General features: G+C 34.5%; 1 protein-coding gene across 3 annotated transcripts in view; it reads right to left on the bottom strand.

The window, feature by feature from the left end:
- IPO11 (importin 11) overlaps positions 1-26,726 on the bottom strand; it is a 77,208-nt gene that overhangs the window by 36,955 nt on the left and 13,527 nt on the right. For all 3 annotated transcript variants that reach the window (XR_010426855.1, XM_064642378.1, XM_064642377.1), the window contains 18 exons: positions 26,283-26,355; positions 22,731-22,934; positions 21,045-21,177; positions 20,061-20,119; positions 19,176-19,224; positions 17,359-17,429; positions 15,913-16,105; positions 14,404-14,556; positions 14,098-14,141; positions 13,110-13,200; positions 11,541-11,588; positions 10,799-10,904; positions 6,772-6,898; positions 4,707-4,740; positions 4,484-4,524; positions 3,303-3,419; positions 1,764-1,877; positions 312-427 (listed from right to left, as the gene is read on the bottom strand). Coding sequence is in view for 2 of the 3 variants with exons in the window: in XM_064642378.1 (XP_064498448.1) it covers positions 312-427; positions 1,764-1,877; positions 3,303-3,419; positions 4,484-4,524; positions 4,707-4,740; positions 6,772-6,898; positions 10,799-10,904; positions 11,541-11,588; positions 13,110-13,200; positions 14,098-14,141; positions 14,404-14,556; positions 15,913-16,105; positions 17,359-17,429; positions 19,176-19,224; positions 20,061-20,119; positions 21,045-21,177; positions 22,731-22,934; positions 26,283-26,355 (1,773 nt within the window). In the remaining variant the exon portion in view is untranslated. The remainder of the gene's footprint in view (positions 1-311; positions 428-1,763; positions 1,878-3,302; positions 3,420-4,483; positions 4,525-4,706; positions 4,741-6,771; positions 6,899-10,798; positions 10,905-11,540; positions 11,589-13,109; positions 13,201-14,097; positions 14,142-14,403; positions 14,557-15,912; positions 16,106-17,358; positions 17,430-19,175; positions 19,225-20,060; positions 20,120-21,044; positions 21,178-22,730; positions 22,935-26,282; positions 26,356-26,726) is intronic.

Below are 26,726 nucleotides of genomic sequence, written 5' to 3'. Positions count from 1 at the left end.
TATCAAATTGTTAGTTTAGCACGCACATTGCAGTGAGTCTAGACTTTTTGTTTTCCTGTTCATTATCATTACAGAACTGTATCTTCACTATCAAATGTCTGAAAATTAATTATGTACTCAGCTATTTAATTGTGTTTCTTTTATTAACTTCCTACTCTCATGTCTTCTGAGAAAAAGTGTAATATAAATGAAGTCAAGGTAAGGTAACAAGAACATATAAATTTTAATATTCAAAGTTTTTTACAATTTTTTCTTCTGTGGGTACAAAAATAATTGTTTTAAAATTACAAACTGCTAGAAAAAATTCTTACCACAGCTCTAAACCATCTTCCAGAAGATAGACATGTGGAGGCTGAGAAACATCTGTACTTAGCTGAATAACTGGAAGTAGAAAAGGATAGAGATTTTTGCTGTCTGCTCCCAGTCCCTATGAAAATAAATAAGAAATGTAAAATATGTCAAAAACCTCAAATCAAGCATAAAGAATAGCACTGGAAAAGATCTGCAATGCTGTTATGTTCACAAGTAAACGTGCATTCAAGAAATCAAAGGTTGAACTCACATTCATTTCATACAACAAACAACAAAATACTCTGATACTCGTAAGCTTTCTCTCAACACGTTTTGAGAAAATTATATGCTTTTTGAAAACAATTCTCTTATCAATAATCTGCATATTGTTTGTCTCTAAGAGAAACAATATACATTTCTAAAACATTCACTGGTCATTCTCTTTCTTGGAAGAGTCACAAGTCTAATAAATACTACATGACTAAATGCTGAATGTTTTACAGATCAAGAAAAGAACTACTCTTTGACCTTACTGCACATGAAATCATTTGACATATTCTAAGAATCAAGAGAAGGGTTTGTTTTCTTAGTTACACAAAGATTCACAGATCGATGACAGTGATTTATTTTTTAAATGATCCATGAGTCATATGTAAAGATTTCTTCCCAAGAATGCAGAGTAAAGAATTTCTTAGCAATCACTTAAAAAGAAAACCCAATTTTTAAAAATAAGCTAAATAGAACTACTGTCAAACTAATACTAAATTAGAACTAATCCTAAAAGGAAAAGAATTCTTAAACTGGGAACTGCCAATTATTGAACAGCATTACAACATGTTGTAATATTACTACTTAAGAAGAACTGATGAATTTGCATGAATTTGCATAATTCCTATATTTTGAAAATGGTTAATTTAAAATTATTTGATATTTCTAAGTTAAGGTTTCTTATTTAAACAAATTTACCTTAAAAGAATCTTCCATAAATTTGTCTAACACAAAGAGAAATACCTTTTGTATACAAAAATACATATATTTTTACACTTCACATGAGCCAAACCCAAGAATATCTACAATTTGTTTATGGTAAAAATATATTTCCTCTTGTTTAAACTTACTCCACTTTTAAAGAAACCCTTATTTCTCCTCTCACTCTAATGTTTAGTCATTCCCTTTCCACTTCCTCGCCACTGTTAACTTGTATGATACCATCCTCTTAGTCATCCATTTCCCCAAGTTCAAGACTGTCCTGTATGGACACTGTCCTACATCCTCAGAGCACTTCTCTTGATCTTTGCTAGTCCTACTATAACTTTCTTGAGATGCAGGAAGGGTTGGAGAAGACAGGATGGCATACAGTCTGTGGTAAAGAAGTAGTTAACAGCACGGATTTTGCAGTAACCATGTATTGTTTTATTATTAAGAAAGAACTGTAGGAGATACTGGCAACATTGACATGACTGATTCCTTACTTGGACGAGATGGATTAGGGTGGTTAGAATGGCACATCGTAGCATGTTGTGCTCCTCACTCTGCTTCCAAAGGAGTGGTAAATACTGAACCAAACATCCTACATATGGTCGTATCTGAAGTTCAGAACACAAATTGGTTTCTTAATGTGTAAACAAGTCTATTAATTTATCCTCAGCATAGTTTCTCAAAAAATATAATAGCTGCTTTTGTCACAGTAAAAATACCAAGTTTGCTTTAATTTACTCCTCTTTCCTCTTTCTAAAACACCATATTCTTTACGCTGTGACTGAAGTAACTTCTGACTGCAGAGTAGTTCAAAAAGAACAAATTACTTAGTGATATTTGTGCACAGCAACCAGGCTTAAGTAGTAAATGGAACACAAAAAATACTTACAATTTGATAACCAGTGATATTTTCATAGTAATATATTCTTCACTGAGATAGGATTCCTAAACAATAGAATTTTCTAAGACCAGAAACATCCCCCCAAAAAAAGCTGAATAACCTCTAAAGTCATCTGTCCTTTGAGCAGGGGTTAGACTTCATAACTTCCAGAGATCTGTCCTAATGTACATTTTTTCTATTATTTTCTATTATTTCTATTTTTTCTATTATGCTCTTCAATACTAAAGGGTTAATCTATTTGTCTTCTAAAGTATTTAATTATGAATTAACCTAAACAGATTCAAGGGTTCTTTCTCAACTTCTTTTTAATGCTGCATCTCTAGCTGATCTGAAATGCAGAGAAATCTGGGAAACCTACTGTCATGTTGACTTCTTCTGCAAGGGACAATTACGAAAGCTTCATTTGGCTCTTAGACAGGACTATTTGTAGAATGAGGAGATAAGCTCAAAAACACACATTATCTTTCTCCTTAATATTGGGGAAAAAAACCCACAACAAAACCTGAGACAAAAGCAATCAACTATTGATTCTTTAATTCTGCAAAACCATCTTCAATTTCTTTATGTATAAGCTGAAGAACATACTTTAACATTAACATAACGTGAATTTGAAACTTTTCAGGAAGTTAAGGAGAGTGGTGTATAGGCAACTGTGACCCATATCAGCACCAATGAGAAACTACAAATTTAACTGCACCGTGCCTAGGAGTGCAAAGCATTTTGTTCCCCAAATGTCTCCTTTAACACATAAGATTAAATAAAATATTAGTTCAGATCTATGATGAGACAATTAGAATAAATCACAAATACAGATCTATGATGAGACAATTAGATTAAATCACAAATAAAATCCAAAATTGCAAGAAAGACCATAAGACAAGCTGCTAAAACCCTTCTGTACTAAAAAAGATGAGTCAATACAAAAAATACATAGTAACTAAAGAATAGTAACAACTGAGCAGAACATTTAACCCAAAAGGTTAAATTGAAAAGAGAAAAGAGGAATGCAAACAATGCAGGCAGCTATGACAACAATAACAAGTCTATTAACTTTTTTTCCATTTTCTTTCACACCAAGTCTTCCCCTGTGTTCTTACGACAAAGCTAACACCGAAGTATATAAAAAAAATACCTGCATATTGACTCTTTCAATCACGCAAGACAGAACATGAAGAACATGCATTTTAGTGTCACATTGTGTTACTTCCTGTAGTAGCTGAAAGAGCAGCATAAACATGGATTCCAGGTACTAAAAGAAAAATAAAGAACTACAGATTAGACCATCAAAAATACAATTAGTGACATGAATCGGTAATTTTCCAATGTATGCTTACAACTCTAAGACATCCATAGACTTTGAAAAACACTTTGAATGTGTGCAAAATGTTACTCTTTCATTTTGAAAAATGCACATTAGGCAATCATTGCCTAAGCAAGGTAAAAAAATTCAGATATACTCTTACATAACAGTTCAAACATGATCAGTTTGACTACACACCATTTTCACACTTTGGTAAGTGTAAACATGACTTCACAGGTAAAATAGGCTGTCTCTCCAGAAGGAGCACTTTGTTAATGTCAAAGCAAAGCTTTGGGCCAGTAGATAAATTTAAATATTGAGCTGAAAAAGACATCTTAAAACAATTCCAATATTTACAGTCTAAATGCACTCTGCATTTTTGTTTTATTTGTTCTCAAGAGAGTTGAAATCTACACGGAAGTCATAATCAAATGAGAAACACCTGCTAAATTTGAGTGATCACAGTAAATCTTTGCTGTACTTATAACTATTTACTTCATGACAACAGTAATGACCACTGTATAGAACACAAATATAGGAGATTGAGAAAGTCTGTGGTTTTTGGGGACTATTTTAACCAAACATTTGTAATTAGTATTTTTATGAAATAGCAGGTTGGAAAGTAGCGTGAAACAGGCACACAGGAAAGCCACATTGGTGTGGAGACATATTTGTTAGATACAGTATTAATACTCTCTTAGCAAAAAGAAACTTACTGTCTGTTAACACATAGTATATACAGTATTAAACACACTGCTATGAAGTTGTGATTGCTGTAATACTAAAATGTTCTGAATTGTATGTCATCGTATTGCACATTAGCAATCTTAACAGCAGCAGTATAAGTTAAAATATTGGTCTATGAAGACTGAAAAAATAACACATACATATACACCCCCGACACACACACTCCCAATTATTAAATAATGTAGTTTAAAATGAAATTGGAAAATATTTTTTCCTGCTTTTCTCTATGGATTTATCTACTCTCCGGAATATATAAATGCTCTTACCGGTAAGAACTGTTCAGTTCTGAATTCAAAGTCATCTACAGGTGAACAATCATTAAGGAAAAATAATACAGATTGCAGATGGATACAAAACTCAAATAAGCAAGTATTTCATGGATACACAAAAATTATAATATGAGCAATTTGGTAATAAATTTAAAATTGCTTATTTTCTAGTAACTCTGAATTAAGAACTAATCAAACATCTTTGCAAAGAAAAGGATATTTAACTTCAGTGTTGTTGCTGTCTCGATACGGACCTGAAAGGCAAAAGTCAAAAGCCTAATGCATATGTCCATTAAACATTTTGATTATTGACCTAATACCTGACAATATCAAATCAGTTGATGTTTTGGCAGTTGAATAATTCTCTGTGTTCTGTCATCCTCTAAGAAATGCAGTTAGTTAAACTCATTTTCTTTTGCTTTCATTTTAGTACACTTTACATTTTATTTGGCATTGCTAAAGTGGTAGAAATTGGAGAAACCACTCAGGCAAAACGTTCATGAAGGACAAGTAAGATATGTTCTTGTTTAATTCTATCCAGCCTGTAATAAAAACTCTAGCAACAGAGGAGGAGTTTAACTTGGAATTATCTCATGGCTTGTTGTAAACAAAGAAGCACAGAATCAAACAAACTCAACAAGTTAGATTGTTCTTCCTGGTAGATGTTCAGATGCTTAAAAATGCATTAACTAAAAACAGTTGACACAGAAACACATCCTGCTCTGCTAAAGCTGTCTGGAATCACAGAAATAACTGTTATGACTGCCAATTACCAACTGATATGTACCTACTAAACTAGCTAAGATTATTTGGGGGTTTTTTTGTGAGCTGCTAGCTCTGTTTGTTTAAAAATAAAAAAATAAGCAATAGCAAAACAAGCTTCTCAACTCAATCTCACCTGCTGGTAAACTGAAGTTGTAGCTTAAACCAACAGAGTTGTACTCAAGCAGGATAGCAACCAATGCCATTTATCATACCCTGCTAGCAGATAACTTTAATGCTTAAATATCCATAGAAGCAGAGAATCACAGAATCATTACATATGAAAAAGACCTCCAAGATCATCTACTCCAATCATCAAACTAGCACCACTATCATTAAACCATGTCCCTAACTGCCATATCCACACATCACTTGAACGTTTCCAGGCATGGTGACTCTACCTGTTCCAATGCCTGACAACCCTTTCTGTGAAGAAATTCTTCTTGATGTCCAACCTGAACCTCCCCTGCTGCAGTTTGAGGCATATTTTCTCTTCTCCTGACACTACTAGTTGCCTGGGAGAAGAGGTCAACCCTCACCTGGCTACAACCTCCTTTCACATAGTTGTAAAGAACTATCTGATAAAGTCTCCCCTGAGCCTCATTTTTTCCTGGATAAACAACCCCAGCTCCCTCAGTCACTTCTCAGATGACTTACTCTCTACATCCTTCAACAGCTTCCTTGCCCTTCTCTGGACATGCTTCAGCGCTTCAATGTCTTTGTTGTAGTGAGGGGCCTAGAACTGGACACAGGACTCAAGGTGCAGCCTCACCAGTGCCCAGTACAGAGGGACAGTCATTGCCCTGGTCCTGCTGGCCACAGTATTTTTCATCCAAGCCAAGAGGCCACTGGCCTTCTTGGCCACCTGGGCACACTGCTCGCTCACATTCAGCTGTTGTTGACTGGCATCCCCACGTCCTTTTCCGCTCTTCAGCTTTCCAGCCACTTCTCCCCCAGCCTGTAGCGCTGCCTGGGGTTATTGTGACCCAAATGCAGAACTCAGCACTTGGTCTCATTGAACCTCATACCACTGGCCTCAGCCCATTGATCTAGCCTGTCCAGATCCTCTCCAGAGCCTTCCTACCCTCCAGCCAACCAACAGGCCTGCCCAGCTTGGTGTCATCTGTGAACTTGCTGAGGGTGCACTCAATCAGTACTGTATACTGCAAGGACTAGTCATAGAATAACACTGGTTTATCTACACAAAGTCTCCCTTTGTTTATAAATTATTAAAGGACATTTCACAACTTTCTTTTTAAAGAAAGAGACTGCTGCTCTTGCAATTCATTTTCCCACCAAAGTCATCACTTACTGAACATCTTCAGCGCTTGTTTAATGTTTTTGACATTACTGTTCAACATCTCCACAATTAAACATCACCAAATCTTCCCAATGGTTTATCTTTTGAAAGACACAACAGACTTTAACATGATGTTATGAAATTTTCAATCAAGTTTACACAAGGTATGGTATTTATGTTTTACAAAACAAATGTTTAATCCAAAACAGTTATTTATACTTACCACTAAGTCACGGTCTTGAAGTAAGTTACGAATTGCTTCATATAAAACAGGTCTCAAGTCTGATTTGAATTTTACAGAAATCCACTGTCCAATCAGCCATATTACTCGTCGGCGTATTGGTTTATACCTTTAAAAGTAGGAGAAAAAAAATCGCGTTTGTTACCTCATTACACTTGATGTTACAGAATACTTCGATGAAAAAGAAATCCAAGGATTATGATGAAAATGTTATTATCCAAAACAATTAAGAGATTCAGTTTGTCAAGACCTGTTAGTGCAGAAATCTTTTTCACCAAAATTCTTCATAAGGAGGCACAGGAGACACCAGCTTAGCCTGAAAAGGTTAATTTTCATCCTAAATGACTAAATCTTGAATGTCTCACTAGAGACACAGTTTATTCTGCACATAGCACACCAGTTAAAAAAAAGAAAAGAAAAGAAATGTTACATTTATTACTGCCAACATGGCATCTACTGCTTGGACCACAGCTTCCAGCAATTTCTTTGGCATTCTTTCTATGCTCAAAAATTATAGGTCAATGCAATTTAAAAATGCAAACTTAAGGACTGCATTACAGCAACTGTCAAAGTAGTTCATGTCACCAGACTAAAACTATTCTAAGAAGTGACATTACCTAATCTTGCACTACTGCCACAACAAGGGTGCAAATCAAACAGCTTTAGAGTCAATGGTAAGAACAAACCAGAACAACAGTGATTGAGAAAAGCATTTTACAGAGCTGCTGTTTTTCTCCGGTGATCATGTAACTCCGATTTATATGTTTAACTTGCAGATGTATAAAGTTAGGGAAGATGAACCCTATTCAGAGGATTTTAACTAACAAATTATTGTTATCATAAACATACTTTTCATTTGATGACCTTCTACCTTGTAAGCCATCAAGAAGCAATTTAAACTGGGAGTTATTGAGGCTTCTCTACATTTAATAAATGTGTTTTATTAAAAATTCCCATAACCACGAGATTATAAACAAAGACCATCTTCAGAGAACCTGAAAGTTATGGAAGCAGAATGTACATAGCAGTTCATTAGACTGGAACACAAAACTAATGAGGAGTAACAGTCCAGTGCTGTTTGATATTTACTGAGTGGCAATGAAGCAGGAATAATGCATGCTGTAGCATAACTTTCACAAGACATTGCCTTAATAACACCTTCTATTTGTTCAAGAATCTGATGATACAATTTTTACTACTTTTAGAATGGTACTTTTTACACTTAACCTTGTAAAAATCAGAATATTAAAAAAAAACCTAAGTACTTTTCTTGAGATTTGAGTTGGATGGTTTTGGAAACACAATCACGTAAAGAAAAGTTTTAAATGATGTAAGTACGTAACTGCTGCCAGCAAGGATTTTCAGCTTTGGTGTTATCTATTGTTCAATCTGTACACCTTACTTGCATCTCTATATTCTTTCTCTCTCTCTCCCTAGTAAAGACAGCATGCTTTTCATTTTTTTGTGGGGGGGTTGGGTGTTTTGGTTTTATTTGGTTTGGGGTTTTTCGTTTGGTTTACTTTTTTGTGGGTTCTTTTGGGGTTTGGGTTTCTGTAATTATTGAAGGTCCTAAAAATTCTTCTGCTCATACATGCTCAATTTTGAGGTTCTACTTTTTCTATGTTCACTTCTTCTGGGAAAAGCTCACCTCTTAGAACATTAGTTTTTAGAAGAAGAGCACATACACTGGCTAAGCATAGGTCCGCTACTGAGCCTGGTAGACCTAAAGCTCACATGGGAAAAGTGATCATATTCCAAAATAAGGCAGCTTCTGTTGCAATAGCCATAGAACAGTATCTTTAAGGAGTCTGGACAGCATCAGATATTCAAGTCAAAAGTATTTTGCTTGATACTAAATTACTAAATGTCACATCGTAACTTTCTCTCTCAGCAGGAGATATTGTTTTACAAGTGAATTGTTGCAAAAAAAATTGTATGCAGAAAACTACTTTCATACTGTGGAAAAGTTTCTCCTTAATCAGTACAAAACTAAGCATCATGGCAAGCGACAAATTTGGCAATGCAATGTTTCTAAAAATCCTTAAGAATACTTTTATATTCATCCCATATTTCTTCTACCGATATGGTCATGGTTGGCAGGTTTACTATCAACAGATAATGGAAAATTCGATGAAAACAAAACACCACACACTCCATGCTCAAAGCTGACAACACAAAAATTTTTGTTCCCAAACATCAACCAATTTGTGAGCAACCATGCTAACCCCTGAGGGAGAGCAGATCATACCCTCCAACCCACTTTATCTGAACTGCACATGTATTCCTGAAGTGGCTATTAAAGCAGAACTCCATTCAAACCACTAACACTGTCTCCCTTATTGTCATGGTGGTCTCCAATATTGAAAGCAATATAAGCAGTTCAAGCAAATAATGCTTCAAACTTCTGGATAATTTCTACTGCAAGCTTCTGTCTCCACAGGAATTTCATCCTGGGATACAACAAATACCAAATGCAGTCTTCTGACTGCAATACAATTGTATCAACAACAGAACACTTTGGTCAGTTAGTTTTACTTATGCTTTATGAGTGAATAACATAAAAATGCCAAAGCCAGCATGTATTACAAATACCATGGCAGCTTTATTTGGAGATTGCTGATGGTGGGGCGTAGCAGCAAATGATCAATCTTATACAAAAGATCTCTCATTTTTTCCTGCTCTTCTGACATTTAGCCTAAACATTAGAGTACTTGACCAATTGGAGATAGCCAGGTGAGGCTGAAATCTTAGTTAAAAAAATAGTCTAATGAGAAAAAAAATAAAAACATTAGGAGACAGAAGGTAAACAACTGTGGCAATTATTCTGTGACACAGGCATAAGGCTATACATCCAAAAGTAAGTAGTTAAATTTTTTTTAAGTATATTGTTATGAAAAGCATTTTAATATCTGTAAATTTAACAGGATCTTCCATTTTACATGAAACTGAACTCTATCTGTAAATAAAGTTTTTATAACTGGCATTTGGAAATAAAAAAGCTGATTAGCAACTCACCGTAGAAATCATTTAAAATTTATAGTAACTCCTAAGTGTATAAAGAAACAAATTAGTTGATGTTTCAGATAAAAATTACATCTGGTAAGATGAATTGCAAATGTAGAAGAAAACATAGTAACAGTCTTCAAAGGACATTAGGGTCACTGTTAATGACTCTGTTAAGAAAAACAGGACATACTTATTCAAAGGGTGAATTAGCACTGAACAGTAGTGTCACTGTCCTTTCCCCTGGGGAAAGAGTGACAGTTTGAGGAACAGGAGGAACTCTGTCTTCTAGACAGTTTTAAAGAGGGCCAGTTCAGCCTGTACTGAGATGCCAACACTGATTTTTCAGAATACCCTATGACATCCACTAAACTAAAAAAGTACTCATGTGAAGGCCATCCAAGTGAAGGGGACCCTGGTTAGAAAGAAAAATCACAGCAGATGGACTGTATAAAAATCTTCATGTAGAACCAGCCTGTAATTATTCACACTTCACAACATAACCCAAATCCTTACTTCCCCTCTTTATTGTTGGCAAAACTAACTGAAGTGAGTTACAGAAGGCTTGTATTTAAAATAACAGAAGAAAAAAATCACTATTTTGTCTAAACTATAGTTTTACAGAGATTATTTCCACAGATTTCAGTTGGACTTTGTTGCCTGAAGAACTCTCCAAAGGCCTAAATATCTTTCTTTAAATGAGCAAGTGGTTGTCCTGAGAAGGTTTAGTCAAGTCAAATATATGCAAGAGGACAGACTTAATGTACTTTTCCAGAACCTGGAAGTATCCACCATATAGTAATTTAAACATAAAGTGTTAAGAACTATGTCACTTCAATGACTGTAACAGTTATCTGTATGTATTTTCATACCTCTGCTCATTTAGTGGATATGTTTAAAGGTTGAATATTTTTCAACTCTGCAATTATTAGACATTATATATTATCAGATTTGTATCAAAAGTTCATATTTAAATGATTAAGGTATAAAACCCCAAGATGTTTACCTGTCATGAGAAACTTGTAGTTCTGCTAATAGTTGATTTTTAAACCACTGATCAAAATCCACACTATCAAATAGTTCATAAGCAGCGAGTCCAACCGCATTATACACTGGGGAAAAACAATAGTTATGCTTATTGTTTGCTTAAATGTTCATTTTTTAATACTAAATAATCAGATTAATTTGAGAGTCAAACCGCATTTTTGATAACCCGAGCATAATAAAAAAACCAAAACTAAAGCCTATTTTTCTTTAGAAAGCTTTATCAGACCACAGTGAAAGGAACTCTGGAGGAAATTTCAGTACAAGAAAGACATTACAGAAGAAAGCTCAGAGTTTTGAAAATAGCCAGAAGCTGAAAGAACAATGAGGATCTTATTCTAACACCAAGGATGTTAGATTCCATCAGAAACAATTTTGTTCTTTTGCTATAAAATCTTCTTACTTGTAAAATGAACAGAGTATCTCCATGGAGGCACTGAAGGTTATTTAGTTGCAGAGTAGAAAGGACAGGACAGTAAAGAGATTGTCTAAGGGTTTTTTCCCAAAAAAAGCCAAAGAGCATCATATCTTTGCATAAGCATTTTGAAAAGTGCAGACTGACATCAACTGAAAGGAGAATCAGGATTTATGTCCCACTTTCCAAATGTTTTTAAAAAATCTTGCAAATTCTTCATGCAATTTTTAAGAACACAAACATATACACAAAAGTGGCTCTGTTACTTCAAACGTAAAGAAAAATTTACCAGCATCTTTGATCAGTATAGCATTGGTATCTTCTATGTTGGTAGATCCTACAAGCCAAAGTTAAAATAAAGAAAAAAGTCACTAAAAGAAGGAAGGCAAGCAACTTTGCACTTATATGCTCTATGTAAGTAAGCCATGAATTAAGACTGTTTTGCTGCTTTTCTTTCATTTACAATTTCAGTCATTTCAGTTTTGATGCTTGCTTTAGTTAATATACTAGAATCAAATCTCTGCTTTCACACCCTATTTTTGACTTACTACTTTGGAGATTAACCTTTCTAGTACCAACATACATTTAAGTCAGAAGCAGGTATTTAAAACAAACAGATTCAAAACCTGCAAATTGCAGATGACTGTCAACTACATAGTAATATTTCCAACAGGGTCCTAGATGTAGTTCCATGTACTTTATATATATGTGTGTGTATATATATTTGTATATATATATATGTGTGTGTGTATATATATGTGTATATATATGTGCATGTAAATGTACAGCATATAAGTTAAGATTTTCCAAAATTTTAAGAATTAATGAATACTTATCATCTAGTACTTCAACAGCTAACCTCAAGTTGAAAACATGCAGAAGTGGCTAATAGGGGCCTCAGAAGAGAAAAAAAAAAAAGAGGTGTACCTTTAGCATGGTAGTATTAATACTATTGATATGCTTGTAATTTTTGGAAAACACATTAACTGTCAACTCTGTTGTAAGGAACTTTTTACTATTCCCAGTATCACAGCACAGCAAACCATCTAAAAACCTATCTATACAAAGTATTTTATGAAGAGATTCTGTGAAGTCAGAAACCATCCTCAGAAAATGGCTATTTATTTAAATAGAATGTAATGATCCATCCTGGTCAGATCAAATACAAAATATTGTAAGTCAGCTAAGATACAACCTGGGGAAATAACGTAAGCTGAAATTACAGGGAGAAAAAAAAGCTATTCCCACTTATCTTTCCTAGCCATTATAAAACTTAATTTGGGGGCAAAGAATCATACAGTAAAACAGAAAGAAAATGTGAAACGTTCCTCAGCTATGAATACTTCAGTCTTCATACAGAAAACAAATACTTAAAGCAGATTCTTCAGATCTGGAAAGTCCTCTAGACTCTCCAAAATAACAGCATAACAAATTTTTTCTTTAAAAGTTTCTTTTCCCCCCAGGATTTTGGCAGAGACACAGCATGAACTGCCTTGCAACATCTGAACAGGAAGTTCCTGACAAAAAACAACCTACAGAATTCATTAAGCTCATGGACCACTCTCAAGAAAGCCTGGAACCTCATGAAAGCAGAAACGTCCCAATCTTTGTCAGTCATCTAAAATAGTTATGATGAAAAGTAAAAAGTCCTTAGGATTTCCTCCTCCTAGACACACACTGCATTTTCCTTATTGCAGGTTTAGAAATAATTCTAAAAGATTAACATGTCCTTTCAAAAATACAGAGTGAACGCACTATATAAAATCAGATATTACAAGGTAGAATTGTTTAACTGTTCACAAAAGCAAATGTAAAGAATTCTACATTTTACACTTCCTTTATTTTTTAAAGAACTTACCTTGTAGACTGTGAACCATTTCTAAAAGCACTGGGGTAAGGATCTGATTATATTCATGGAAAATATCAATAAAAAGAACTTCTGTGCATGGCTGAAAAATTAAAACGTGGTTTAGAATCTATTAAAGGCAACTCAAATACATTTTATGTTAAAATTTCAAGTGCCGAATATCTTGCACTAAAGGTCATAATTTAAAACATGATATACTGTAACAAAATTAGCACTCTATAAAACACCATTCTTCCTACTATACATTATGTTTAACTCTTCTATGAAGAGTTTGATGGCTGCATCTGTATCAGCCAATTCTGTAGCAGAAGAACAATGAATCTGTGGAGTGACACAGCTGGTGTTGAGTAGCCAGTGATCATATTGTCGGTATGTCACTCTAGCTGAGTGATTTGGACTAAATACCCATTTACAGCTGGAACACACTAGACGCACAAGGTTGGGGTTTTCAGTTTTAAAATTAAAGTAATCCAGTAAATAAACTTTGAGATCACTCTGCAAAGCAAATCACAGCAGTGATAATTGGGAGATTCATTATAACAACATACTTCTGATCTGAACTAAATTAACTAATAACTAATATAATTAAATATACTTAAATATATTTAAATATATATCATCTGAAGCCATCTTCATTCATCATGTCTATTAATAAAGTCATAAGTGATAACATCAGTTCAAAGAAGAGACAACGTCTACTGGTTTTAACCACCATCAGATACTACATAATACAAACGCTGAAGCCAACTCCTTTTCTCTCCCTCCTAAAATATCAAGTGCATAGTTTCCAGTGTGTTTCAGCATGTTTGAACAGTGATACAGGAGCAAAGTTAATTTTTACTAATTCTAAAGAAATTTCCTTAAGATTTTTTTTAAAAAGCACCATCTTTTGAGCAGGTATCACCTCTCTTGGTTACAAGACTATCAAGAAATGCATTCAGGAATGTTTAATGGTTTTCTTTCAGATTGAAACACTTACTCTGAGACTGTACTTCCAAGAATCTCCTCCTGTCTCTTCTACAGCTATTATTTCACAAAGAAAGAAAAAAGTATTATTTCAACTATGGTTCAAATAAAGTTTGGTGTTTGTATATGAGGGTATCATAGAGTACTGATAAATCTGTTGTTATGAAAGAAATCTCTAGAGGGAACGTTTGCCCATATAAGACTGTAGAAATAAAATCCTCAATATTTGCAGTAGACAATTTGTAGAGACAATGCTGATATGAAACATTTATACCAATATCTAATAAAACTGCAACCAACAATACACCATGTTTCTTACTGAAGCTTTCTGGATCTTCTTCCCACATAGTCAATTCTTCCTTCGTCAGCAAGAAATAGTGAGTGACTAATCTCCGACATATTTCCATTAGTGTTGGGTATGTGAAAAAAGCTGTCTTTATCTTATGCGCTTCAAGAGTTTCAGGACTGCTGTCTGAAATAAAACAGAAAACTCCAAATTATTATCGTAATCATTAAAGTGGCTTAATGATCAAACACTAGTCTAGTAAAACTAGAAAGAAATCAATAAATAAAACACTTTTATCCTCTGAGAAAAAAAATTATTTTCATGACAGACTTTAACACACTTTCGGGTGGTACTTTTTTAGAATCAAGTTGAACTCCCAAATTAATCTACTTTTAAGAGAGTTCTCTGACAGCACAATTAGACTGAAGGGTTGTCAGGACTTCACACGGTATTTATGCTTTCGGCTACTAGGTAGATGAGAAGAAAAACTGTTTACCTCCTCCCTTGGGCACTTACATTTTTTTTTTAGCATTACTGAATTTAAAAGCACACAGAACTCTAAGAAAGTTCCATTTATACCTATTCAGAAAGTTTATCCAAATACAATCTTAGAAATCACTTGGGATTTTTAGGAGTTAATATTGGTTAAAAAACCAGCAATAAAGACAAATACTGCATGCTGTACAACCAACACAAACACTATATGTCAGTCAAATTGAGAAAAATAAATTTTCTGTTTTACATTTTTTTGTAATCACACCATTCTCAAAAAGTCAAATTTTCACTAAAATTTGCTATATTCCTCTTGTTTCAAGTGACTACATTTCGAAACTCAAAGCTCACTATGTACTTTTGCAAGCAAAAATTACTGTTAATAATCAATAGACTTAGGGTATTGTAAAATTATGGAGTAACTCTGAAATACATCATATTTTGAAGAATTTTAAACACTGGATTTGTGTAATCTTTTCTGACATGCTCATGGAACCTTTTTGTTTCCGATTTAGAAAGAGAATGCTAATTTTTATCAAGTCATTGAGACATGTCAAGTTCATGTGGAAGATTGTGGTGGTTTTTTAATTTGAACATTCAGCAGTGTATGAATTTTCAAAATGAAACACAGTCCTACAAAACAGAATATATAAACTGTTTTATATTCAACTGCATCTCAAATCCACTGTGTTTCTGTATTTCAGAGTGCTGGTATTAGTTAACTACAGCAAATACATAATTTTATCAAACATATCCCAAAGGAAAGATGCAACAAACTAGTTGATGAAAATAAACCAAATTCTATACCACAATACTTTTTAAAATTAGTTCAATGAAAACTAAAACAATCAAAAAAGAAAAGATATTCAAGATCCTTTTGTATTTAAATTTTCTTTGGCAAGTCACCATCTATATAAATTAATACTTTTTTAAAAGAGACCGAAGCCTTACTAATTATTAAGACATTCATAAAGGAGTTATACTGTTGGGAATAGCTAGTAAAATGTTTCTCAAGACACAAAAAGTGGTTTTAGTAAATAGCAGCAGTACCTTCAATATTTTTGGATGGCTTATATGCATAATTTTTTACAATCATCTTAATGAGATTCATGCATTGTACAATAAACTGCTCAAATACAATTCCTTCACCAGCTTCTGTGAAAACATAGCTCACAGAGAACTCCAATGATCTCTGAATCAAAGCAGTGAACGAAAAAGGATGTTGATCTAGGAAGTCCAAAAGCTAAAAAAAGAAGTAGAAAAGCAAGAAAGAGAAATCAAAACACTTTCTGTGTAAGTTTTATTAAATGCTTTAGTAAACTAGTTATCAAAAACAAGTGTCAACTTATATAAAATTATAGAAAACTGAACACAGACAGGAGATTAGAAAGAGATCAGTATCAATGGTTAATGAAGCATTATTTAACACCAAGATTCTTGACTTCAGTTCAAAATCACTTCTTTCTTAAGTTTGAGGAACAAACTCATTTTCAACTAGACCAGATTGCTAGAAGTAAATAAAATAGATTAGGCATACTTGAAATGGTGAACATTTCAGCAGATAATTCATCCTTACTAGAACTGTTTTAAGTAAAAGAGGCATGTGGAATAAGACTTTTTTTTTCCTCCTCCTTCACTGCAGTACAAGCTTTCTCAACTTAGCTTTTCCAACTCCCCATTTAAAATGCACTGGTGGATTGCTTTAATCTCCTCTACTATTGCAAAAATTCTTGCATCCAAATTTCTACACGGTAGAGTATCTATTAATCAAGTGTATTTTCTCTTCATGTCTGCAAAAAAAGATGCACTTTTGCAATGTAAGTACTATGACAAAGATTAAAAATATTGGGTTGTAGCATCTTCAGTTCAATTTTGGTGAAGCTGATGGGTGCCTTCCCCTTCCGATAATTAGGCTGGTATATTTAAAACACATCCATGGCCCCTAAATAGAATCTGAAAACAATGGGAACCCTGTAGGTTTTTAACTTCAAAACAAAAAACAGAGCAAGTGACAATGCTAAAATTGCCTTCCAATAATATATGCACTTAATGAACACAGAGTTAGCTGACAACTCCAAATGTACTACGCAATACAAAAGTCGCAGAGGGGTAAGAGAGTTTTTTGTTAAGTTCCTTTTGATAAGAGTGGCCAGTTTCTCTTCTTTATTCCTCAGTACCCTTACCATTGTTTTAGCAAAACTTCCAGAATGCTTCTTTGAGCAAAATTCTACCTAAATAATTTACTTATGGAATGCACTTAATTTTGTTTGAGCTAAGGAAATGTATTCTTCACGGTTGCAATCCACATCAGCATGAGTAAACAGACACCCTTTTCTTCAAAAATACATTTCATAACAAAGAAGTTTTAAGTTGTGGTACCTTCCATTTCTTTAAAAGATCTGAAATGTATTCACTTCAAGGCACATATATATCTCAATGGGGACTGCTCCTCCAGAACTATAAAATATTCAGTAACTGAAAGGAGAATTTACTTACCACTTTAGTGAACAGAATTATAGTCTTTTCTAGACGATCCCTGCATATGTTTTCTGCTCTTATACTTCTACCTGGTAAATCAGACATTTAACAACTATCATTTTTCAGCCTTTCCTTTTCTTTCTGGGTAGCTAAGTTTTAGAAAATTAACACCGGAAAAGAACTTATTTTTACTGTAGTTCAGGCATTATGTCAGCCAGAAAAAAGTTCTATGGTAGAATATATTCAAAGTCAAATTCAAGGTAATGAGCACCAGGAAAAAAAAAAATAAACTTTAACCATTTCTCTCAGCTGCAGTGAAATTCACTGTACTTGATCAGGTTACAACAATCAGGACATCATTACAGAATATTTAATGATAGCAATGAATGCAATGAAGCAAATGCTAGTACAGGAAAAAAGTAAATCAGTACTAAAAATATGAAAATGTCCTTTTAATAAAACTATTCTGTTATTGCATGTATACTATAATGTTATTGCATAACATTTGTTAAGTTCCTTTTGATAAAATTAAGAGTGGCATAACATTATGCATTTTTGTAAAAACTCCACTTTAAAGAATATTTTATTATAGACACTAGAAAACACTCTAAATTAAAAGACAAAAAAGGAACAAAACAAAAAAAATAGATAAAGATTTTAGGGAAAAAGAAAAAAACAGAAAGTGCCATAATGAAGTCATATAGGCAAAACCCATGGTATAATAAATGTAAACACTAATCCCGTAAGGTAGGTGTACCTGCTTTTGCAAAACAACTTATTGCTTAGAAAAGTGGAAATGGGAAGGTTCAGTTCAGTTCTTGCCTTAGGACACTCAAACCCCATGGGTCCTCATATTCTAGGGGACTATAATAACCACCAAACTTCAGGACGGGATGGCCTTCAATTCAGTCGACTCAAACTAGGCACCTATCTTGTAAAAAATGAAGGAAGGGCCAGAAAGAACCTGATTACAGTATAGCAAAAGGGGCAAACAGTGGTTGTTTCCATCTCTTCTAAAAATAAGGCTCTAAGTCCAGATCGGTCCCTCTTACCTGAGTACAGGCTCCTAAGCCAAGGAACCTCATCAAAATTGAAAATATTAAAATTATACATAACTTATATCAAAAAAATTCTTTCTACTCAGTTTAGACATTTGTTCTTGGAAAACAAGAACAAATCCTAAAATAATGGTTTGGCAGGCTTCAAAGGACTGAACAGCTCACATCAGATCTATTACAAGTGTACAAACAAGGAAGGTGGAGTGAGTTCAGATGTAACACTGTCAAACATCTCCTTTTTGCTTGCTTCAGGTAACTTCCCTGCAAAAGCACTAACACCTGCCAATTACGCTTCTGATTCTGTCAACTGTGTTAACCTGTGGTTGCCTGTCTCAGAGTACTACTTTTTCAGTTACAAACAACTAAGATTTGAATATGGTTTTTATTTCCCATTTGACATATACCAAAATATATAACTACTGGAAAAAGAAACAACATAGAACTCTCCCAAAGAGGAAAACTCAAGATGATCTGGGTTTTAGTAGCAGCTCCATATTTTAATATAGATACCTTGTCAATCCATGACTTAAGATTTTTCTCCCATTAGCATTATGACACCAAATATAATTTTGGTGGGATTTTAGTCTGTTTATAACAAAAGACACTTTTACTGAATTCTTCTCTGATAGTTTCAGCAAGATTTAAAGTAATAGCTTTGCACTTATAAAAACGTATCTTGCACCTAAATGCTCTATTGATAGTGCTCTAAACTGCATTGTTTTTATCCAGCTTCCAATGTTTAACAACAAATACAACAAAAAATATCCAAATACTTACTACACTCCAGAAACTGTTTCAGCCGTTCAAATACAGCATGTAGAAAACCCTGAAAAACGAAAGTATACATGTCTTTTAAGGATGAAGCTTGGTTTGCACTGTATTATAAAAACAAAGTTGTGTCAAACTGAAGGAAGTTCAGATATGGTACCAGCTCAGACTCAACCTCATCGCTTTTAACCTATTTCATTATTTTGGACAAACAATTTCCTCGTGAAATTAATAATTACCTAGGAAGCAGACTTCATAGATGATCCAAACTGACCTTATTAATACTACACAAACAGCACCTCTAGTAGAAGAAGGGATAGGTAACTATAGACATATGCTTTAAAATATGCTTATCCAGTCCTATCCTGTTCTCAGCCTCCTAGCTGAGGACATAGGACGCAGATACTCAACTCATCCAGCAGAACAGGGTTAAGGAAGGTGCCTGAGTTTCTTTGTCCGACCCTCCCCTCTCCATGGGCTGCGTACCACAGGCTTTTATCTCAACCAAAAAAATTCCATCAGTAGATGGATGTGATAGAACAAATACGGCATCACATTCACCACTAAATGAAAATACGCTTTTACATGAGGTAGGGGGGAGAGTATATGTAAGACATCTTTCAGTGAGAAACAGTGGTGTCACCATCATGTGATGTGTAAATTGGAAGGGGTACCTTTTTTCTTTTAAACATCATGCCACTAGTGTCACAGTGTTTAGGATCTACCTAAGATCTGACAGCTTTGACTAAGGACAACTTTGAGAGCACATTGCTTGATCTTCCTTTACACAACAAAAATGTGTGTCCTTCAACAATTTTCAAACATAGCTCTGACATCTGAAATCATCACAAAAGATTTCTAATCTAGAACTAGAAATATATACATGTCACTTACCATCACCTCTGCATTCCAGTGAGGTTCTACAAAGCCATGAACTGTTAGTTTCCGAAGCACTAGGAAAAAAAAATTACTTTCATAGCTATTTATCAGCTCTTGTTTCAACAAACCACAATTACAATTCAGTTGCTGTGACTTTCTTCCAAGTCTACATTTTAAAAATTACACTTAATTTCAGGTCCCTGGGTGCCTCATCCATATCTAACATTAACCTTGTTGAAATTACTTTAAAATTCAGTATATTGTGTAAAACAATGAAGAGAACTCCAAGAATTACTGAATCAAGAAGAATTCTGTAAAAACTGTAAGTATTCAATCTCCGAATGATTCTAGAGTAGGAAAAGGGCCAAGTACAGTCAAGCAAGCCATCTTATAATTCTCTCAGTTCTGTATTGCCAGCAATATAGAAAAGCTGCATGCTGCACTTTGTGAAACAATTCAAGACAGGTATTGTCTACATTGCAAGCAAGGCACATGGACATCTCAATTCTTCAAAGCCACAAAGTACAGTGAGGATATGTATTTACTCCACAGATAAGCATTTGAGCATCAACCTAAAGATAAACTTCTAAGGTTAGCTCTTCACGGGACACAAGGTGAACTTAATGGAATTAAACTCGTAGCTTAGTTTCACCAAGTAAGTGCTTAAAGACATGCAAGCCCAAATTACAACGCACGTAAAAAAGCATCCTGTTACGCCCTCCACTTTCTCACCTCCTAGACTTTGACTTCTTACAACAAGCACATTGGAAGGGTGCATACTGGGAAGTGGTGCATACAAGACTACTGTCTCCCCCTTCCATATGAGAAATCCTCCTTCTGCCTTGCTAAAGGTACAGGTAAAATAAACCAAGATTACTGGTTTTCCCAGTGGGCTTGGCTTTGTTAGAGAATGTGAACTATTGACCAAAGAACTCCTACTCATTCACTGTGAAGAAAGTTATTTGATTCTTTATATTTAATACCATTCTATATTATTACCTTTCAATGACAACAAGGTCCTTTCTAGTGAATTTGCAGCTGCAGCTTCATTCCCCGCACAAATCTGCTGTAGGAATGTATCTGTATGATGATTCCACAAGGAACATGCAAAGCTATAAATACTTGATGTAAGCTGCAAAAGGAAGAAAGATCAAGAATATATTTCCTGAACTTTGTCATAGCAAAATAAATCCCTAAATTTTAAAGGTCAATGCCTACTGTTAAATTATTTACTCCATCTTCTTCTATATCACAGGCCACAATGTTTAATTTGCTGCTTTGTTTACTGAGTTGTACTGATCCAAAAATGTTTTCCAGAAAAATACCTTGTCCTAATTTCAAGATGTTTTGAAAGATCCAGTGGTTTCCCTGAGTACTTGGGTCTATGACTCTAATGTCAAAGATAACTATTTAAGGCTACTTTCTTACCTGGTTTTCATTAAATACAACTGCTGGTGTATAATATGGTATGAAGGTTCAAAAAACAAGCCGCTTTCCTCCTCACCTCTTCTCCCATAAGACTTAAACTGTCTGTCTTACAGTATAGTTAATATCTGAATCAGCTTACTCTGGGACACAGCAGTTACACACCTCTCTCTAATAAAAACAGTCTTGAACAACGCCTACAACAAAACTAACTTTATTTTGTTGAAAATAAATCTCAAACTTAATTTATGTTACAGTTCCTAAATGGTGCTTGTCTGATAAAGATATCTGAATTATAAACAGAAGATAAAGAATTTCTCACTCAGTTATGGCAGCACTTGACAACTTCATAATTAAGAAAATCCGCACTCAGTCTGCTATATCCCATCAATGGAATAAAAAGCACATGACCTGTTTATTTGATTCTTTTGGCTGAGTAAAAGTCAGTAAAGGTCCTATTTACAGGAGTCAGTCCTCAATGCCTTGGACTCCTGGCAATTAAAATTTCACCTTCATGATCACACAGACAAAACTTTTTTCTATATGGATAAATAGGTAAACCTCCATAAATAGTCTTAATTTTTTGTGCTTTAGAAGCTCTTTAAAATGGAGGAATAAAATAAAATTTTGAAAATGCAAATGTAACGTGTTTGGAAAAGATGTTTAACTCACTAAATTCAGTTAACTGTACTACATTGTTACCTAACTCCAAATGGGTTTGGAGATGCATAGCCTACAACAGAAGTTAAATCTGTGTTTTAATCACCAGATTCTTACAAGGGAGAATGTAAGCTCCATGAGACAAGATTTGCATTGCCATCTTGCCTTTTGATTAACCCAGAGAGTTGGTCTGGAAAAAAATGCAAACATATTCCCACTGATGATAAAACCAAAAATACAGTAGCATGGAAGTCTACAACCCAGTATTTTTTAAAGACTATAATGAATTATAAATCCAGAGTAGACTTCCAAAAAACACCATAAATTCACATAAAGTAAGATCTGTTGTATGGCACGATAAGGCTGATATGCAGATATTGTTCTGTAGATGAAACTCTGCTTCTTTACACAAATCAAGATAAGAACACTCCAGCTGCATGAAAAATTAATAAATATTCCAAAAACATTTCACCTAGAAACTGACTTTCAGTTATTTCATAATACAACCAGCATTTCTGTTTCAAGGGCAGACATTCAAGCCCACTGACATGCCATTAATGCCCTGCCAGCTAAGCTCAGGAGAAGGTAAGGATTATTTACATCATAGAAAAGTTTTCTATCTGCAGCAAGCCGTTTGGATGACAGGGTCTTTGTAACATGATAAAAGGTAAGCAGTGCTCTGTGCTGTTGAAGATCATCCTGCACCTTCACAGATTCTACAAGAGTGGGTATAAGTTCCGGCCATTGCCTTGGGCAGTCCACCCTGGCAACTTTAGCAATCAGTACAGAGATCTGAGTAGCTATCTGCAAAAAAGCAAAACAAAAAAACAGATAAGACAAAGTCAAAGAGCATTTAAGAAATGTACAATGCAGAAATTAACAGAAAATTAAAACCTGAATCAAAAAAGTAGCATGGATTTTTATGTGCTTTTCCTCAACCTATTTTTAAGTTTGATGAATGCAAATAAATGTGGACTTAAAGTATTTTATTTTATTTACATAAAATGCTAAACTTGATACCTTGTTTAAATTTTATATAAAGATCAGTAAATTTATTTGTTCTAGAAATCACATAAACGAAGAAACAGATATTTGGGAACCACTTTTTACTTAGCGATCTTTTCTATCACTTTCTGTGAACACAGACTGCTAAATACACATTACCCCTAATTCTGCTCTACCTGAGTTTAGGTTTTAGACAAAGCCATTCCCACCGCCAGGCATGGTAAACCATGGTCCCATCCCACTAGCTGAAGCTGAGACTCTCTTGCTCCAGATCCTCACATCACACATCAGGGGCACCTGCACCACTCCCACCATCTGACTTTGGTTGCTGGTCCAAAATCCCATTCACATCAGTTCTGCCAGTAGCTGGCACCTCATCCTTGCAGTCCACACACGTATGAACACAGTGAGATTACACAGCAAGACAGGTAGTGGATGCAATCAGAAGACAGGACAGGCAGTGATGATTAGGCACAGGGTTTGTTCAGACACAGATAAAGACCATCCATAGTTTACACCTGACTAGCCCATCTTATGCCCTCTTTTTGTCTATTCCACAGTTTGCTGCTTCTGCAACTCCCTTCCCCTAAACACTCCTCACTAAATTTTGTATGGTCCCTCAAAACCCCACCTCAAATATCCAGAAATTTCACAATCTTGTTTTCCCTATTCTTATCCCATTTCTACTGAAAGGATCCTTGACTGGATTAGTGAAGCAGATGCTCTCACCTTCAACACACCATTACTATACCATCACACTTCCAGCCTGGTGAAGAAGTCACCTTCTTAAGCTACCAGAAGGAATCCAAGCAATTTACAGGTCTAAGGGGGAATAGCTGTGCCCTCCTCTACTGCTTCCTCATCTGTTTAATCCAGAGCCTCATCACCTCACAAAGCTTTCTACTATATTCATTCCTACCAACCTGCTTACAGAGAATTGCTTCAGGAAAATGACATCAACACTCACAAGGAAGAGCTGGGAGTCTTACTGATTATCAGAACAAATGATTTCAATTGGCAATGGGGAGCAAATAAACTCTTCTCCGTATGTCATACAAGAAGCAACCTCTCCAGGGAGGCCAAGAGTACTTTATCCTTGAGGATTGGATTTTTAAGTTAAAAAAAAAAAAAAAAGAAAAAAAAAGATTCTGCTGTTGTACATTTGAAGGACTATTTTGCTTTTCTCTTGTCTCCAAATGGTAAATATATTCAGAGGGCATGGAAATTAGGCTCTCAACATATGGTATGTTCTCTTTTTCTTCTCCGCCTCTCCTGGAAGTCAACCTATATCATCACATCTCAATACTATGTCTATTTCTCACATTTTTGTGTTGTTCTTCTCTGTATACATGCAAGAGTCATAATTTCTCTGCCTTCAGTGATGCAAAAAGCACAAGCAGAGAGCAACCATGCTATGAACTATCCGCAACTGGAAAAGAGCACTCATCAGGAACACAGGACATCAAAACTCAGGCATATCAAGAAGGCTGGGGACTAAATGAAAGGTTCATCTGAAAGGAAACCCCATATCTATAGATTGGAGAACTAGAAGAAAGAAGGGGAGATGGACTCTGTAATATTGCACACATTGTTTGGGTAATTATTTAGGCTGCTGGCATAAAACAAAATCCTCCACACCTTAAAGAATGACATCCCAAAAAATATCATAAAGAACACACAAACAAAAACATGAAGCCACTAGTCTTTAAAATGTCATTTAAAAAGGTTCTAATCTTAGCTGCAACTATAGTCTCAGAACTGCAGAACTGCTCAGCAGCAGTGGAATTTATAACTACAAAATATCCTATTGTCTTAGCAGGTAAACTGATTACAGATTAATACAGGTATGGAAGAAGTGACAAAAAGTTTGAATTGTTTTATGAACAACGTAGTTAATACCACTTTTTTATACCTAATTTACCTATTCACATCTGTAAAAGACATGCAAACTCTTAAAAATGAAACATTTGTTAAGTATATACGACTTAGTAGAAGCATAAACACACTCTGTGGTCTGACTTGACATATTTCATAGTTCTTTTTGGTTGAAATAAAGAAACAAATAATATTCAGTCATACCTTTTACATTGAAACTACACCTGGACTACAAATTTTAAAATATTTTCTATATACCTTCTTTTTTAAAAAAAACACATTTGCTATTAAAACTTTTAATTCTAGTCAAAATTATAATTGCACAAGGGTCTTCTACAAAGTCTAAATTACCCTAATTTTTATAAATTGCTCTAATCCTAGAAATTACATTAAATCTCATCAAGGAATCCTGAAAAGTTAAAATTGAACCACCTGCAGAGCAGAAGTTTATGTTCTTTTTAACTTTTAGCTTACGTCAATCATTTCTGCATTTTCTTGAAAAAGTGCTTTAAGATCTAGCTCAAAATACTAGCAAATACTTCCTTGCAGAATCTCATACTTACACGATAAAGAAAAAGTTAGCAGAAGGAAGATTGATTCATCTAGTATAGGCATATTCTGGGACCCTAACATTAGTTCTAGACTCAATATAATAATAAATTCTTATTCTAATCAAAATAGAAGCTTATAATTAGTCACTTTATGTAAGACAAGAAACTACCATACTGAAACTTTATTATGCTTATTTAAATGCATTAATGTTGTAACTAGACATGTAACAGCAATACTGCTTAGGTGGGTTTATCCTGCAGCAATCTCAACAGCTCATTCCTGCTACACCACCACAACCACCACACTTCCTTGTATGGCCATACTGGAAGCCAGGTCAGAGAACAGATACAGCTGAAAAAAACGAAAAATCATTCAAGGAAAGGTTATTTTTGAGCTACATCCATTCCCAGAACCATTTCATCAAAACGGTTGCATAAACCTTGCTGTTTAGGGTTAGGGTTAGAGACAACATAAACTGTCACTGCAACAACAAAAAAACCCCACGAAAACGACAAAACATGTTTCCAACCAAAGTAATTCCATAATTTTATGAATTATGACATATGGAAAAAGAACATCGCTTCAACATAAAGATCTGTTTGAAAGACAATACGAAAACTGCAACTTTATTATTATAATTAAACACTTTATAAAGGAAGAAACCAAGCCATATACCAATAAAACCATTTGCTGGGAGAGTAGTAAACATTCACCACTAACCTGATTCACTGGTTCATTAAAGTTGGTGATAAGTCCAGCACGCAATGTAGTTTTTTCTTCTTCAGAGAGAGCACTGTCAGGATATATTTATCAGAATATTAATTCATATGTAACTAGTGAAAATAGTATCAAAACTATCAAAAGAACATTCATTGTTTTTCCACTATCTCAACTATCTTTAAAAGAGAGGGAACGGTGAAACAAATACTTATGATACCTTTTAACCTCAGGTTTTGAGAACTGAGGTAACCTTTGTAAAGACAGATGGCAAAAGAGAGAGTTGACAGAGTAAGATACACAGATATATATCAGAAAACCATAAAACTGTACAAATTACAAACTGATTGCTATTTGACAATTATTATACACTTATTACTGCCAGGACTGATAATTTGAGCACGAATTTGCCCATGTATACTAATGGACCATAACCAAGAAATGCCC

This window comes from Pseudopipra pipra, chromosome Z (assembly GCF_036250125.1).
Source record: "Pseudopipra pipra isolate bDixPip1 chromosome Z, bDixPip1.hap1, whole genome shotgun sequence".
In the NCBI taxonomy this organism is placed as follows: domain Eukaryota; kingdom Metazoa; phylum Chordata; class Aves; order Passeriformes; family Pipridae; genus Pseudopipra; species Pseudopipra pipra.
Note: the sequence above shows the minus strand (reverse complement) of the source record. Positions and strands in the feature narration are given on the sequence as shown.